General features: G+C 33.5%; 1 protein-coding gene across 1 annotated transcript in view; it reads right to left on the bottom strand.

Annotated features, from left to right (window-relative positions):
* The window catches only part of Osi17 (DUF1676 domain-containing protein Osi17), a 159,396-nt gene that overhangs the window by 13,085 nt on the left and 127,640 nt on the right, over positions 1–18,671 (bottom strand). The window contains exons 4-8 of the mRNA XM_089646714.1: positions 6,338–6,594; positions 5,202–5,401; positions 3,148–3,342; positions 2,454–2,556; positions 1,406–1,627 (exon numbers count right to left, since the gene is read on the bottom strand). Coding sequence (XP_089502840.1) covers positions 1,406–1,627; positions 2,454–2,556; positions 3,148–3,342; positions 5,202–5,401; positions 6,338–6,594 — 977 coding nt within the window. The remainder of the gene's footprint in view (positions 1–1,405; positions 1,628–2,453; positions 2,557–3,147; positions 3,343–5,201; positions 5,402–6,337; positions 6,595–18,671) is intronic.

Below are 18,671 nucleotides of genomic sequence, written 5' to 3' on the forward strand. Positions count from 1 at the left end.
CACAATATAGTACAGTTATTAATTACATAATATTAGTATTTGATGTACCCCCATAAATAAGCAGGGCTTGTGTGTATGGGGGTGTTGTTATATTGGTTTATATTTGGTACGATTCAGTTCAACTGTTCGGAATACTTTTTAAGGTGGCTTTTGAATTCGTTTATATTTGCATTAATGTTTCTAATTTTTTTCTGGTAATGAGTTAAAAAATTTAACTCCTTAAATTTATTATGTTTTATAAATAAAGAAAAATTAAAAAAGGTAAGGTTATTATAGGTTAGGTTGGATTATTAATATTACAGTCAGATTCCTTTTATAGTAATTAAGGTTAATCAGAAGGTATTATTTAAAAATATTTCGTACAGTCCGTGTCCAGCGATTCCGAATATTTACCAAAATAAATAAAACAAAAAATAATAAAGTTACCGAAAAAATCTTTATGTGTTATGTTTATTAAATTAAAGAAAAATGGTAGAACCTGCAGATAACCCGCCATGTGGAATCAAAGCGTGACTGCTTTTTTTGGTTATCATTAAAATTATAGTAATATCAATGTTTTATAATAAAAATAATATTTGAAATTAATAAGAACATACCTCTCTAAAAAAAAGAAAATATTCATGAATTTAAGTTTAAATTGAAAAATTACCTAAAACCACTAAGATTCCGTATTTGTTACCTACCTAAGTTAAGTACCTTCTCCTAAATTACTACCTTGGATCTGTGCTTATATGTGTATATAATATATTTGTTTCGTCTTACTTGTTCTACTTAACCTCCCTTTTTCTATTTTTGTACTGTTTTGGGTGTGAAACTTATAATTTTGATATCAAAATACTAATGTAAAATTGTACCTTTTAACTCCCATCTATGTATTATAAGTCCCTCTATTAGTATTTATGTACTATAAGTTCCGATTGCTCCAGCAAGAAATAAAAAAAGTTGTTGTTTAAAAAAAACTTATTTTCTGTTCTGGTCGATAAATCTTGAATTTTTCTTATTTATTTTATTGTTATTATTGTTTACAATATTTTAGAATTTGTATGACTTTATTTTATTAATTATTTGAGCATGAACTCCCTCAACAAACACGAGAGCTTCGTCTCTCTATGGCAAAGGAAAGTTATTATTTTTTTCTTTATCTCAGTTTAACGTGTAATAATTTATATATTTATTGTAAAAAGTGAATTTATTTACTAAAAATATTAAAAATATCGTATATTAGGACGTTTTCGACAGACTTTATAAGAATATAAATAAACTTTATTTCTTTTACATGTCGCCACTAACAAGAACCTAATGCTAGATTTATCCACAGAATTTGGGCAGCACTTAGGGAAGTAAATAGAAAAAAGGCAGTTTCAAGCGAAGCAATATTTTTATAAAAATAAACGCATCAAATTACCGTGATTTGCTGTACTTGTTCTTGTTTTTGCTGTTGCTGCAGCAGTTGCTGTTGCGCCTGCTGCTGTTGCTGCTGGTGAAGTTGCTGCTGCTGTATCAGTTGCTGATTCTGTTGCTGTATTAGTTGCTGTTGCTGACTCTGTTGCTGCAATAGTTGTTGTTGCTGGGCTTGCCGAGCCTTTTTTCTGAGGGCATCCTCGGTTTGAATTTGCGCTGCGCGAATCTAAAATGTATATAATATATATTCAATAAAGTAAACACCAAATAAAGTTAGAAAAAGGATAACCTAACACTTATGGGAATTAGAAAAGCAAAGTTAGATTTAACTTAAGGTAAGTGAACAGATACACTAGAAACAACGGTGATGTGGCATGGAAGCGCGCCCACTGTTATCGAGCTAAGACCAAACTGACATAGCGAAAACGCAATGAAACAAAAGCGGGTACCGCTAAGTAGATGCAACCAGCAGAAGTGATGTACCATCAACAAAAAATAAATAAAAACTCTCTGTTTTTCACAGAGAGAAATTAAAGGTATCACAACTTCTTGCCAAAAAAACAGAGGCACGGACCACCAAGACAATTTTTAAATTATTGGTGATGATTGAATTATTCGCTTTTTTTTAAATTTTCAAGTAGGTATATTATTTTAATTTATTTGCGCTGTTATTTTTTTATGGTCAGTTTTTTCAGGGCTGTTGGTTGTTCTTTGTTTATACTTTTGTTCCAACATAGAAAACGATCACTTTTCGAGTAGTACTGGCTTACCTCGTTAACGTTAATGGCTCTGAAAAGTCGTGACTGAAAATGTAAATATTTGCCATGCGATATCGTGAAGTCGTGAAATTCAGTTTCATTCATTCACTAATCAGTCTGGTGTGTAATTTACCAACAAGCCGTTTACACTTGTAAACTGAGAGTGTTACCATATGGTATATTATACTATTTTACAAAGACAGGTTTCACTACTGTTCACCTCCTCCAATTTAATACTCTTGACCAAATCAACTCCTCTATTTATATATAAAGAAAGTTTGAAAGAATTTTTACCAGAGCCTCTTTTTCCTGTTGACTGATGAGATTAGCGTTCTTCTTGACATTTGAATAGCCTTGAGAGTAGATTTGTTGACCTTGAAGTGGACCTAATGGCTTCCTGAAAAACAAAAAAAAACACGTTTGTAAACATAAATATACATTTTCGTGTGTAAAAGCTACCATGTACTCAATAGGTACCCTGAGCTTTTCGCTCTGAGACTCTCATATCTATTAGAAGCTTCGCCCGTACTTATCTCTTTGTACCATATTGAATGTTTGAAAAACCATGTCTGCAATAGAATAAAAAAATGTCAGCCATATTCTGGTAAACAAGTAATAAGTTTTAAACATCTACGTTTGGAACATACACTTAGAATACACTTAAAAGGGATACCTACTTACTGTGTGCCCTATGATATTCCTTCAGAGTAATATATACCATCAAATGATTGACTAACCGTTTAGCTGCTTGTCTAATAAGTCTTTGACTTTAGAGCAAGCTTTATTAGTACCTATTTTATTGCACTTCTTTAAAATTCTTTCTATAAATGTTTCGTATCGACCTCATTAAGGTATCAGAAAAAATCAAAAGACAACAAGCACTTGAATTTTGAACATTGAACAAATAAATAGCGAAGTAAAAATACTAGAGACTCCAACTATGAACCCTGTGGTATTCCCTCAGGGTAAAATTTTGCACTCTTCTTACCTGTTAGCCTCAGCTTGTCTGATAAGCTTCTGTTCCTCGAAGTAGGGCGAGGAGATGGGTCTAGCGTATCCTGAAGGCGGGCCGCCCTGGCCAGGGGGCGGCACCAGGCCCCATGACTTGATGTCCACCATGTCTTCAGGGCGGGGATTGAAGTTATTCACGATGGTGTTGCGGTGGTTGTCGCCGCTAATATATCTATAAATTTTAATTGGTATTGATGCATTAATAAAACGAGATACCTATCTATAGCAGTTAATTCACAGTTTGTACTCATTCAACACCTAAACACTCCAATAAGCTCCTTCTGAATGCGGCTGTTTAATAATCTGTTACTAATTTCCTGACCTACGTAAAACATTATTTACAAATCTGTTACCTTACCCAAGGTAACTTTGTCTACTTGTTTTTGTTAAGATTACATTTACATCAAAACTGTCTTGAATAATGTATGATTCTACCAAACAATATTTTTTTAAAACCCCTACACCAAACGTTCCCAAAGTCGATATCGGCTTGCTGGGGGTCCAAGACAGCGAGAAAAAAATTTAGGGGTCCACAAGATTCAAATAGGGGTACATACGAGCCGACCCCCATTTACCTCAAGTCAAAAATTAGGAGTTCCGTAAATGACACAATACACCCAACACAAATAAAACAATTTTTTGTATTTCATTGTATTTTCACTATGTAACAATTTCTAGACTTTTTTGTTTTTAATGAGTTTTTATTATTCACAATGTATATTTGTTACGTATAATTAATTATACGTAACAAATATACATTGTGAATAATAAAAACTCATTAAAAACAAAAAACAAATAAAACAGTTTACGTAATACTAATAATAGACTGAGAAATTACTTATTTGATATTTGTATTTTTATATTTCGTAAAGTTGTTTATTGAGGTATATAAACAGAGATATACGTTCCTTTTCTCGTCAGAATTAATATATTTAAGAAAAATATTGCACATTGGAAGTCTTTTTTTTGAAAAACGTCCAGGGTAACGTTTATCAACATTTAAATGTACTTCACACAGACTTAAAAACTAAGTTTGAGGACATTTTGACTATGGAAATGGAACGTTGACGAATTGGCAATCATGTGACAAGTAGAAATGACCGGAATAAGCACTGATAAAGGACTTAACGGACAGTTCAGTAGGGCCAGCTACAGAAATAAATTCTAGTTACTTATCCTGCTTCATTTTCATTTGGTGTAATACATCACAAGGGCGCCCCTGTCTGCACAATGCAAAAACAGAGGAACGATACCGCCACCCGGTTGTTGGACAGGCAAGGAGGAAGGGAAAATTTTTATGAAAAAATAAATTATTATCACATGGGTCGTTAATAGTTTTATGAAAATTCAATATTCGCAGTCTACGAAAAAAAAGTGGCTACGGGGCAAAAAAGTTTGGGAACCTCTGCTCGTCACCAAATAACAGATATCATTAAATATTATTTAAAAAATGAACTTTATTATGTATATACCACAAAATAATTTTTCATTACATTATTGGAGTCTGCATAGTAATAGGAAAAACTTTCTTTCAATAAGGAAAGTTACATGCGTTCACATCCTTCATGGTGTTTCTGATTCAGTCCCTTAGTCAACCGTATGAACTCGAGTGTTAACTAAGTCATTAGGCTAACAATGACTAACTATGCCTCAGTAAAAGTGGTATGATGATAGTATGAACAGGAATTTACTCCTAAAGGATATCCGGTACCATTTTCTCTGGGTCAATTCCAATGTAGGATTTATCAAGATGAGTTTTTACGGTAGATGAAATTCGATAAGAAAAATCTTATTAAGAGAACAACGAAGACACAAAACTTAGTTAGCTGTTCAAATGAGGCATCAATTAAAATTACTGTTATTGATTGATTGATTGATGTTGTCCGGGTTTTATTTTATTTTCGATAACATCGTCGGATATTAGACTTACATATTTACAACTAGTTTCGGCATGGTCATTAAAAAGCATTCACGTTATAGTTTGTGCCTCAATTCATGCCTAAAAGTGATGTATCATATTATTGTACTCACTCAGGGCCCAGACCAGGTCCAGACAGCTGCCAGTCCTGCTCCCCGTAATGACCGCCAGGGGGCCCTGAGGGGGCGTAGCCTCCGAAGCCCCCGTGCGGAGGTTCCGAGAGCACGTAGCTAGCATGACCGGATGGAGGACCGTGACCAGAAGGGGGCCCGTGGGACTCGATCGGGGGGCCTCCGAAGGAATGGTGAGGTAACTAAAAAAAATGTTATCACATTTAAAATGCATACATCTGGGAATATATTTTCAGCTTAAATTGAAAAATTACCTTAAACTACCATAACAGTCCTTTAAATAAAAAATATACTTTGCCGGTTTTACGCAAATCTTGCGTTGTCTTTATTACATATATTATTTCTTTCTTTAACTATGTTTACATTCATCAAGTCTAAGCAGAATTCTTGCCTGAACAGACTATGCAATAATTACATAGTGTATTATCCAAGCTTGATATTTTCAGTTGCGAACTTACCAAATACAAGAGGTTCATAAAATAATATTTCTCTGATGGTTTGTGAATAATTTTTATGTCTCTATTGTTTATATTTCTATTATGATTTGATTTATATCTAAAACCTCTCTCCATGGTTAAAAATGTATTGTTTTGTAAATTTTTCGTTTTATATAATCTTTTGTTTTGTATAAATTTTTTAATTCATAATTCTTTCTCACAAATTTAAATAACTTATTCCATATTATGCTGTTTCAGTTAAAGTCACAAGGAGGAAATCCACAATTGGTTTTATTTTACTATATAATACTTATGTACGAACTGATTAAATGTAAACAGTCGATTTCCCGAAAATGAATAAATACATAAAATAAATAACTGCTACATTGTAAAAAATAAACACTATTTATTATGTGATTTTATTCATTGAGTAAAAATAAATTCCCCACCAAACAAAGAACCTTGTGTCTTTATGGCGAGGAACAGCTATTATATTTACTTTATACTAATATGTACACTAAATGTCACATGTATTATCTTGATCACAAAAAAAGAAAAAAAAGTTATGTTTTCACTCACACTGATATCGATACATCGTAAAAAAAATTAAGATATTTATAAAAAATATGTATGCAGACGAATATCCATTATTTTTACCCCAAAGCATCGCAAAATACTAACCGTGTGATGAAGGTGTGAGATCTGATGATGGTGATGATGATATTTGGTGCTGTGATAGTTATTATGGTACCAGGAACATAGCTTGAAGATGTGGGTTAAGGCAGGGAACACGAACAAGACAAACTTCAGGAACAACTTCTTGGCGTTGTGGACTCCCATCAGAAGAGGCAGGAAGACGAACAGTTTCAACTTAATCAGCTTCACGATTACGACAATGGCTAATATTGCCATTAAAATTTTGCTTTTGATGTATTTTTCTGTGAAAAAGAAAAAAAAACATTAAGTTTTATAATCGTAATGTCGTTCATATCTTGCTTTGAAGTATTTTCTGTAAAAAGACGACAAAAAATCATTTAATGATACAGTTTCGTAATCTTCATTATTTTCTCTATTTTAAATGTTTTGTAGTTGTTGATAAGCGGTTAAATATTTCCCCACAATAATTATAACTGGATTATATATTATTTTGTACTTTACGTAGGTTGTAAAAATATAGTATATTAAATAGGCAATTAGGAATCAAGTAAAAACCACACAAATATCACACAGATCATTATCATGTCGTAAATATCACACAAATTGGTAGCTGAACTTACACGGAGAAAAACAATCATATTAAAAAAATGCATGCCAACTTCCTGATAAAATATTGGTGATTCAGAACATATAGAGAACACGTGTTGTTTTCCTAATAGATATCATGACGGAATGCGGCCATTATCAGTATTTGCATATACACGTGTTCCGCCGTCCTCATAAAACATTGTCTTTTGACTGGTACTTTGTTAGGAACTATTTAAATTCATTCATTATAAACCTGCAGTCCCATTTTTAACAGGAAATCGGATAATTTGGCCAAAGTTTTAATAAACGAACAGAATTTTATATCAGTAAGTTTTATCTCTGCAAAAATGCGTCGCGTTTCAACCCAGGCGAGCGATTTGTGAAATAACACAAATTAATGAAATAAAATTTATGTTTACTCGATAAAATTATTGGCAATAAATGAAATCGTTTTTAATTGAAGAAATTAAAAAAAAAATTAAATTTGCATTAAATGTAAAAATAAAATAATAATATCCCATGTTTCCCATAACCATAGGCTTTATCGGAATTACAATAACCATTTATATGCATAATAACATAATTATTGTATTTATGATGTGATTTTTTACTGTGAGAACGGAAATGGCGTAATGATGACCCAGAAATATAAGTAGCATATAATATCTCGTGTCTGTAAATATTACACGGGTTTATTAGACTCGTATTAACTAAGATATGTACGTATAATTGTAGTATTCACCTTGATTTTGTACGGGATATTGACTGATGATTGGTACACACTATTGACTGATGATACCAGCAAGTTGGTATTTGCGTGTGTTCTATATCTTTTTTTGTGACGCTGCACAAGACTACCAACAGCTCGCTACCAGTGGGATTACGGCATCCCTAATATAACAACAACTTATATATTAAATATTTGTACCTATCAACAATATTCTTCCTTTTTTCCTTGTCCACTTTTTTCAGAAACACAACATTACCTAATTTTGTAAAACCTGTAGTTGTGTAACTCCGTAACTCTAATAATAAAAAAATACAGTGTGTGGCAAGCCTACGCACGACGGAAGTGAAACTTTTAGTATTCTTCTCTCCCTCTTTTTATTTAATTCTCTCTTTTTTCTCACTTCTATCTCGTCACTACTCATTTTTGACACTAAAACTCTGTTCCAAATCGAATAAACTACAATCAATTACGTATTTCACTCGTATTACACTCACCGCGCAGTACACGAAGCAAGCAGCTGATGCCTGGCGTGGCGTCGTTGGCTAGAGAGAGAGGAAAAGAGAGAAGAGAGAGAGAACGTTCGTCAGTGGCTCCCTCACCTCAGTAAGCGACTACGGTGAGAGAGCGACAGTGAACGGTGAGCGGTGGTGGGGGTCCCGTACCCCCACCACCAAATGATCACGGTTTTTCGTGACGGTCATGAGTCGGTTTTACTCCGGTCCTCGAAAATGCATGACGCGCGTAAAGAAGTTTCACTTCAAAAACGATTAAAAATGTCGTTAAGATTAATGAAAATTCTTCTTTACCTATTTTGACCTCAAATTTTTTACCGTACATATTAACCAACTGAATATCATGCCGTTTTACGACAGGGGTAGGCAGAGAGGTTGGACCGCCAATCGATTCGGTCTTGGCACACACTCCTTGACTCATGCACAGTCATATATCGTCTGATACATACTCTTCTATTATTCTGACTCTTGACATGGCCCGACTCAAGTATCTGATTTACTTGATCGTGTCATGTCTTCCTCGGGCGTCTCTGACCTCTTCAACCATACACATTTGCGTCAAATATTCTCCTTACACTCCTTTCTTTGATAATTCGCTCTGCATGACCAATAAATCTTACAGCATCTGTGCATTCTTTGCAGATCTCCACATTCCTCCCACGATCATACATGATTATACCACACTTACGCCTCAGGGATCTCATTTCTACAGCATTTAGTATACTTTCATATTTCTGCTTAACACTTTCTTTCAATTATTTATTTTACCTACTTCTGCATCCATTTCCATTCAGCATACATATCTCAATGGTTCCGTTCAAAATGCACCCGCACATCGCACAGGAGCGCCCCTAACTAGCAAATAAGTTGATAAATTACTTGTACATTTATAGATAAGCGCAAATACACGATTTCAGTCAATATTGATTTCAATAACCTTAAGTTTTGACTGCTTAATGATTTATTTGCTAGTTGGGAGCGACTCAGTTAGTTGCACGGGCATCGTATGGACGGAATAAACGACAAACTCATAGCAAAATTCTATCACTTAAGAAATTCTAAAAATGTAGGATTCATATGTCTTATAATGATTTATAAATGTGGAAATTCTAACTATACAATTTTAAATGTTCTCCAAAATGCCCTGGAAAGAATCTCAGACTTGTGATGTCCCGAAAGAAACCATTCATCTGTTCTGAATGCAATTACTAATGTTATCCAAATTGACCCTGGTAATAAATTACATCTTTGTGATTCTTTCAAGGATAAAGAAACCATCCTGTCACTTTGAATGCATCAACAATGTTCTCAAAATTTGTTTTGACAGTATCGCCATTCCATTGTAGGAATATTATGTACTAAATACACAATTTGGCTGTCCTGAAACGGAAATCCTTCCCAGTTGGACAGACAAAGGTTCATTTAGTTTTGTATTTTTGTAATTTATACATTTATAAAATAAATAAATAAATCAAATAAAAAAAATTTAAAATTTGCTAATCAATGCCTTTTTACTGTACATGTATTGCTATTTTTTTTTGACTGAGCGTACGAGTAGCAAAGTCATATTTTAAATCTGTAAATTTGTTTGTGTTTTTCGTTTCCGGTTAAATATTGTGGTCGTGTTGATTACTACCTTTTTATCCCGCCAGAGTTCGCATGAGCGTGGATGTTAGCTGTCATAACGGAATAATGAATATTATGGTAGGTACCTACCTTAATGCCTGAAAATTTTTGAAAAAAAAAATATCAATGAGATTGTGACCTTTCTTTGGAAAAACTTAATAATTACTTATTTGTTATTAAAAAATATGTTAATTAAGTAGGTGAGTATTTATAAATCAAAACCAAAACATATAGAAACTTATATCTTTGGACGCGAGAACTACTATTCACGCAATTACTAGTATTTTTGGCTTTAAAAAATTGCATTTCAAAAAGGCTTATGAGTTTTAAAAAGTTTTTACGATCTGTTTCCAAAAACATCCACATAATTTGAATCTCACAAAAACACTCATCCTTAAAGTCAAGGAGAAAGTTGTCTTAACCGTGAACATAACGGTTTGTATGAGCTCGATATTAAGGCTATAGAAATAACCTGAACAGGTAAAATAACAAGGCATCTTCAATGAACCATTGAAAGGAAAATGTTTATTGAGATAACTTAAGGCTTCGTAGTAAGCGTTTAAAAAGATGGTTTGAAAGGGAAATATGTAAATATGAATGTTAGAAAGAGCGCGCTAATAATAACAAAAGATTATAATCAATACGCGTAAGCGATAATATTTTATGAAGCACGAATTATTCAAAATAGAGGAGATTCTCAGAACATTCCTTACGTACATAGAGTTTCAAATTAATAGACTTGCCCTACCTTGAAATTTTCGACGAGCTGGAGGCAAACCACGTGACCATATTTTTGGCACCAGGACGCTTCGAGAATGGTTTGAATAAACTATGACATCGTCGTACATTGACCACCGAGAAGCGCACATTGGAATAACATTTGCAGAAGAGTAAAGTTCGCTAAATTAACGTAAAGATTTGCAGCCTTGTTCATTATGTGACTTTTCTCTGCAGGATTTGAATGTTCGTTGTTAAGGCGATGCACTATGCAGTAATGCAAAATCACGTGTTTTTGGTTTGAAAATTTGGTCGCCTAGATCAGATGCTTTAATTAAATGCTTCGAGTAGAATACATCCTGGCCTTTGAAATAATCGAGTACTTTTTAAATAAGTCTTTCATAAGCCCAGAAAAAAATAATGTATAAGGCCTATGAAAACTGTTTAAAGTTCGAAATCTCCTACTTATGAACCCATTTTCGGTTATGGTTTTATTGTATAATGTGGCATATTAAGTTATTTATAAAATGATCGGAAAACATTTAAATATTTGAATATCCACAAAATAAAATAAAAGACACTTTTTGGCCATGTTTTTTTCTTGCATAAATCAAAAAAGGTGGATGGTGTTAAGAGGGAATTTAAGCCTTATCACCATCTACTTAAGGTGTGTTATTGATAGCGGCTCGATTCAAAATATTACACGACGTAGTGCATCGCCTTAAACGATCTCCTGACGCAGTGATGCCAGGCGATCGATAAAATTAAGGTAATTATGAAAATAATCTAAAAGTGTAGTAAAATGTAAAATTTTGGAAACAAAACCGAACTTTCGTTTACCCAATTTTGGGATAGTACCTACATGTAGCAAAGTAACTTACGCAGCCAACAATTTGCGCGCTATTGTAATAAAGACAAGTAGGCACGAAAGCAGATTTTAGTTTCGAGAACAAAATGGTGATATTACAATGCGAGTTGCTTGTATACTGTCAGGTTAATTTATTAACAAATCTCCCTGGCTTTCTCAAGTTGGTTTTGTTCTCCTTTTCCTAATTGGCTCGTCTACTAATTTGGGTGTCAATGTTTACGAAAGTAACTATGTCGAAGAATCACAATGATTTTTATCATACGAAAAATACCAGAACCAGGTGTGTTTTAAATCATTTTTAACACGCTTTGCTCCGTCAACAGAATTTCATGTAATTAATTTTTCAGATCGGCAATTATTAAAAAAAACACATATTTTTTTAAGAGTTTTCTAAAGAAATGTGTTATAAATTGGCAGAAATTCAGAAAACGGGGTCTTGCAAAAGAAGATGACTGAATCAGTTTAATTTTATGTAAATACCAATGATAGGGGGAATGCGCTAATAAAAAAGACGATTATAACGAATAATCGTCAACGAAAAATATTTTATAATACACGACTTATTTAAAAAGAGCATAAATCTCTTGACATCTGAGTTAGGCAGCATTAAAAAATAAGTTTTTAATTTCTCATACCTATATCAGGAAATAATAGAATAAGGTGTGTTTTTTATAATTTTCGGGCAACATTTTACTATTTTTCAATCGAGGGAATTTACTGCTACGGGGTAAAGAGCTGTTTAATGTCTTTTAAAATGCGTCGAAGCGTAGAGCCGTTTTTTTAATAGTAATTAAGTTGCCGAAAAAAATGGAAAAAAGGTTAAAACAAACAAAAAAATCGAAACGGCCTCCGTGATTCAGTGGTAAGTCACGTGTCACAAATCCCAGCGCATTATTTTTTAATTCATTTTTTTATCGTGAAAGAAAAAAGTTACTTGAAATGGCTTTAGCCGTTTTTGATGACCAGATCTGAATAGCCAGATACATCACTACCTTCCTCCTCCTCATCTCCTTCAGCCGCTCAACATACCCCAATTGAGGATGCCATAGTTGCTCTGGATCCAGACAGGGAGCAGTTGGATCTCTTGTACTCACATTAAAAGGAAGCTACAAGCCAAAAAAGCGTATATTCTTGGTATATCTTATATTGTAGGTAATAGGCATTAAAATCGCTTGACAAATGGTGTCTAGAAGCGTTCGATTTCAAGCAAAAAAACTGGTTTTTATTTATTTTCTAAATAATTTTATAAGAAAGCAGAAAAGTTAATCAAGTGAAACTGTCACAGATAATCTTAGCTATAATAATGTATTTTTTAAAAGTTGTTTCCTTAATGCTTTCATAAATTTCTATTGAAAAAATGTTTTTTTAGTAGTTTAAATTTATATTTTTTATTTAGTAATTTATTATTTTATTTGTATTCTACTCAGGCGAAGCGATAACAAAACCTTCAATTTATTTAAAGCATATTTTTTGGTATTCATAATGTTCACCAATTCGTTATAAAGATTAATCAAAATAGTGATTTGGCACTAAGCTTCGCCTTAAAAGATATAAGTCCCCAAACTATCAAAAATAATTACATTGCTTATCGCCGTCAGTTAGAATAAGAAAGTCAACTTGCACAAACAAATATATTTGTGCGGTGTGTAATACCAGGATCACATGAGGACAATACCGAAGACGATGGATACCAATGATGATGGATACACTACGACGTGCGTTACGAGCGAGTTCAAAAAAATATTATCTTTTTGTCGGTTTTTTATACCAAGATGTATTGTAGTGTTCCATTTACGCGACATTCCGTGCGTCGTGAGCCGAGATACGTACGCGCGGAGCGACTGGCTATTGTTCTACTGTCTTGTCAAAACGCGTTTACACGTGGACAACGCGGCCGGGCGCGGTAATGGGAGTAAGACTAAACCCGTCTAACTCTGGGACAATGTTTTTGGTTCATTGTTCTATCTTCCAAACTATTGTTTACACTAGAACAGTTCAACAGGAGGCAGTACGGCAGTACTCCTCTGAAACTCGCACGGGTTTGTTAGGCTAATTCTCCTTATAAACTCTAGTACTGATCCCTATTGAACACGGAATAGGAAAAACGCGGTCCGGAGCTGGTACAAAACGGAATTGTACTGTCCTCGTGTATTCGCATATTGCATTAGTATGAATGGCGGCGCATGCGCATGTGGGTAACGCGACCGGATATTGAGTGACCGAAGAAGTCAAGTGCGTATTTGAAATATTTCGAATGATTCTGTCTGATGCGAGTTCTTATCGCATAAATAAAATAAAATATTTCATGAACGTGTATACAGCAGAGGAGTTGCTTCTTAGTTGTTCCAGTCGTTTGGAGTCAGGAAGCGGGCAGTTGAAAATTACATTCTATCTTGACATCTAGACAACAAACTTAGCTAAATATATTTAAACCTTCTGAATATTGGACTTTCATGAGGGCGGATTGGGAGTATCTACCACTTTGGAACGTGCCGCAAATATAGTATGTATATTGTATTAGCTCACGCCAGGATCTGAAACCACCTTTTGTTTTAGTATTTCTGTGGAAATTAGAGCTCGCTAAATAAATGAAAACCAAAGTATCCTCTGAAATCATAAGATTTGTAAGTAGATACATAAATAACTACCTCATTAATAACATATATATTTTAAGCAACATTTTTAAATTTTAAATACTTACTTTTACAATTTGTTTTAGAAAACGTAACTATGTCAATGAAAATTGTTTTTGAAACATTTTTCAGGCAGGAAAGAAGAATAATATTGAAAAAATGCGATTAAACAAGACGATTTTAAATATGAAAAAATAATCTTTACTGAATAGTAGTCAAAGTTAGCCGTCTAGCCAGCGTAAGACTAGCTTGATTAATAAAGTGGGTGCAGCAGATTTCATGACACGGAAATTGAACCCACAAACAAATTTACAGACAGTCGAGTTAAAACAGAACTTGGCTAAACTCCGACAACATCAAGACCGCTTGATATAAAGATTATTGAGATAGGCACTGTGCATACTGTGCATGAAGATGTTTTAAAGAATATAATATTTTTTTTAGAAAGCTAAACGATGAGTAATCACGGAAATCCGAGTACGAAAACTACCCAGATACTGTCTGAATACCGATCACAAAGCATGTCGTCAATAAAAATGAAGATCTTTACGGAAAATAAGAGAAAAATATGTCTATACAAGTATTAAATCCGGTCATGTTCAGTAAAAACGTAATGATTTGTTAACAAAAAATCTCTCCGCTTAATGCCTACCTACATACCTACAACAATACTGCTCGCATGCAAATACAATCACTAATAGCTGTTTTTTACTCACACCTCTTTTAAAAAAAATCCCATTCAACACGATTCAACGGAGTGCAGCGACGCGACCGTTGAACCTGATGAAAACGCACGGTGAGAACCCGCATTAGTGTCAAGTTGGAGGTTGTCAGAGGCGTTTACCGTAACATTGAAACGATGCGAGTAAAAAAACGTACTTTGCAAAAAGGAAAATTCAATATTATGACATGAGAATAATTTGACCAACAGATGATTTGACCTTTTTAAGGGTGGTTAATTTTGTTAGACAATAGGTTTGATAAAGATTTTAAATGTCAGAATAAGCTCAATTTCTATGGAATTTTAAACGTAACTATCATGGTGGTGATTTAACATCACGGTGCATTTTTTATTGCAGATACGAGTATCAAAGATTTGAAAACAAGCAATTATTTTATTTAGATATATTTCTTATTTTATTAGGATACTTGAAAATATTTACTGAGTTTGTTGACACTTTTTTACATTAACTCATATCTATGTCATATTTCGGGAAGCTATGGAGGGTCTTTTTGAGTGAAAAGAGGGAGGAAACACAGAAGCCGGCAAATCGTTTCACAACTGAGCTGTTGATCTGAGGAACGAGTAGATATGACCCGTTGTCATGAACTTTATATTGATTTTTTTACTTTTGTTTTGTTTAATCATATTTTTGAATTTTAGTTTGACGACCACTAAGGACGGGTTATTTCACAGAATTTCAATAATTCATCAAGTTTAATACTTGATTTTCACGTTCTGTGAAGATTCTATCCAAGTTCTGTTATTATTTCAGTTTTGTGAAGCAATTGGCCAGTAATGATATAATAATAGAACATGAATAGAAACTTCACAGAATTTGAAAATAAACTTTGAAATTTGATGAATTATTCAAATCTTGGAATTTTCATGTTCTTTGAAGGTTCTATTCAAGTTCTGTTATTATATCATTATCAGCCAGTTGTTTAAAAAAACTTTTTAAATAATTCAGAACTTGAAAATATTCTTTGAAATTTGATGAATTGTTCAAATTCTCTGAAACAACTTGTCCTATAAAAAAGCTTTGAAACTCTTGTTACGAATAAATAAATCATGTAATATTGAAAATTGAGGTAATAACACAACCATTGGGCAGGATTCTTGATAAACTAACGAATACTTGAAGCACAAGAGTCCCAATTGTTCCTAACCATCTGGATCCGGCGGTTAGCCTTCTTGATTTTGTACAATGACCGTCGGATTGACAATCCATTCTTAACAGACCGATTGCCATCTCTAATATACAGGTGCAGTGAGTCTGTTCTACAGGTATTTAAATCAAGCCTGCTCTAAGAAGCTAGCTGCATTGATCCCTGTGCAACATGCACGTACGCGAACACCCTTTCACAGTAGCTATGTAGGCTACACAGATAATTACAGAACACGGAGATTAATGAGTACGGATTTGTTTTCATCAGGAAACTGTTAAAAATGTGACTGCGGGACTATTTCCTGATAAAATATTAGTCATTCCGAACATATCTGAACACGTGGTCACGCAGGTGGCCTTGTCTGAATAAATGTTTTGGAGGAGATGCGAAAATATAATTATTTTTCAGAACACGTGTTCCGACTTCCTCATAACAAATTCGTGCTTTACTGATAGATTTTTTATGAAATTTGCCAATTCATTCTTTATAGGCTTCCAGTCACTTTTTTAACAGGAAAACTAATAATTTGACAAGATTTAAAAAAAATTAACAATATTTCATATCAGTAAGTTTTCTCCGTGTAGTATTAGTGTAAGTCGATATCTGTACCTGCATATGTTTTTTCTCTTCAAGACTCGCATGAATAAATTCCTTCTTACAGCCCTTACCTTAACCCGCCTCACAACGCTACCCAATCGGGTGATGAAATAGTACCCCTGTCTTTATACTGTAAAGACAGGTATTCTTGTGATATGTCACATAAAAAACTATGGCATTCCCAATTCGATAGCGGGGAGGGGGAGGAAATGGGAAAGGTGAAGGTTGTGAGGTACCTAGCTTTTGAGGTCTAATCATTAAACATAACTAAAGCAATTTCAAGCAAAATTTCGTTCTACTTTAACGGGTTGGCCTTGACTCGGTTACGGGTTCGATCATATTCAATATCAAGATCAAATAATTACGAACCCGTTCTGGTAATAACGTATTCCAGTGTAACCTGCCCAATAAGTGGCCACTAGAGCATCGATAATTCGAACCTATAATTTAGTCAGGAATTCGTTATGTTGTGGTTTACTTTACGGCTGATGATGCGAGTAGTTAACCCTTTCACACCTGCATTACTGCTTTCACATATATAAAATATTTAATGCTTGAAAATACCTCAGAAAATATTTAAAAAAAAATTATGTATACATAATTAATTTGGCTTAAAGTTGGACGTCAGACGTTTTTTTTTAAATAATGAGGTAAAATAAACATAATAGACAAATAATACTAATAACTACTGTTTAATGTAATAAAGTACATATTTGAACTACAATTCATTCAAAAATTAAGAAATATTCGAAGATATTTAATCTTTAGAAATTGGCCATACCTCTCGAAAATATCGAAAATAGTGTTAATTTGAATTAACATCGAAATTTCTTTCAAATATTCTGGCTAATAACTACTGTGAAAAGTGAATTTAACTGATGTTATCATTACAAAACACATCAAAATATGTAATTAGAGTAGAATCTTTCATGTCTTTTCTTCAATTAGGTAATCAATGTCGGCAGAAATTTGATAGAATGCATAATCTGCAGCTGTTAAAATATTTACCGTTTTTGTGGCGGGATTAAAGATTGCAACCTAGCGGAAAAAAATAAACGCCACAGAGAAGACTACAAGCTATAAGAAAACAAATACCCGACTTTTCTAAATCGCTACAGTTATGGTAAAAAAAATTACAAAGTTCGAATTAATTTGAATTAATCCTGGGTGTTGAGAAGAAAGAGTTTCATAGATACACGCACAGATGGCAGTGCATAGAGCTTGCGTGGAAGTCCGCAAGATGGAGCCAGTGGCCAGTAGTCGCCAGGGCCAGTGGGAAGGATCTCAGAGAAACTTTCTGTTTCAGATTCCAATTAGCCAGCTTCTAGTTAGGTCGACTATCTAGTCACTATTATAATACGCGGAGTATTAATAAATTCCTGATTAATCTAAAAGAACCACTTATTTATTAAACTCCTTCCAAGACGAGTTGGAGACCTGTTTGTACGAACACAACACTGGGGCTGAAAGGGTTAAGGCGTTATTCGAATAGGTTAAAAAAATAATAAACTTTCTAGATGTTATCTAAAATATAAATGACCATAATATTATACAACACATAACCTTCAATTGTAATTACAGGTAATGAGCGCTTATTCCCCTGACAGAGCTTCCTCTATCCGTCCACCATACGTGTTTAAGTTATCTTAGCATCGGCTTTGGGTTCTTTTCAAATAATCACATTCCAGGCTTTACTGCATATATGCCTCAGTTGTTTATTTATTTTACGCCTTTTAAGGCTTTTACATACATATATTACAATATTTAAGAAAATATACTCGTAAATAGTGTAGGAAATAACTGTTTAAAACACATAAATAAATAAAAATATTGTTGAATTTGATCTACACAATATGTAGGTAGAAAATATAAAAATAAAAAATCCAAAATATTTTTTTTCTTTCAGCCGACAAAATACTGTTAACGTGCAAAATACTGTAATACTGTCCATTTAAATAGCTTTATCAAAAAAAATTCCCCTACATGATGAAAAAAACTTCAATAAGGTATGCTTATATAATGAAATTGATGTACTAAATACGGAGTATTTGTTTCCTAGCTGTTGAATCCGTCGCATAGGAGTGTGATATTGGGACGTTGATATAGAATTGCTACAATAATGTGGTAGGTACTGTCTTGTAACTGACCTGCTTGAAGTATGAAAAGAGATTACATATAATAAATCAGGGGTATCAAA

Source organism: Hesperophylax consimilis, chromosome 25 (genome assembly GCF_061612785.1).
Source record: "Hesperophylax consimilis isolate HC1 chromosome 25, BYU_Hcon_1.0, whole genome shotgun sequence".
Lineage (NCBI taxonomy): Eukaryota > Metazoa > Arthropoda > Insecta > Trichoptera > Limnephilidae > Hesperophylax > Hesperophylax consimilis.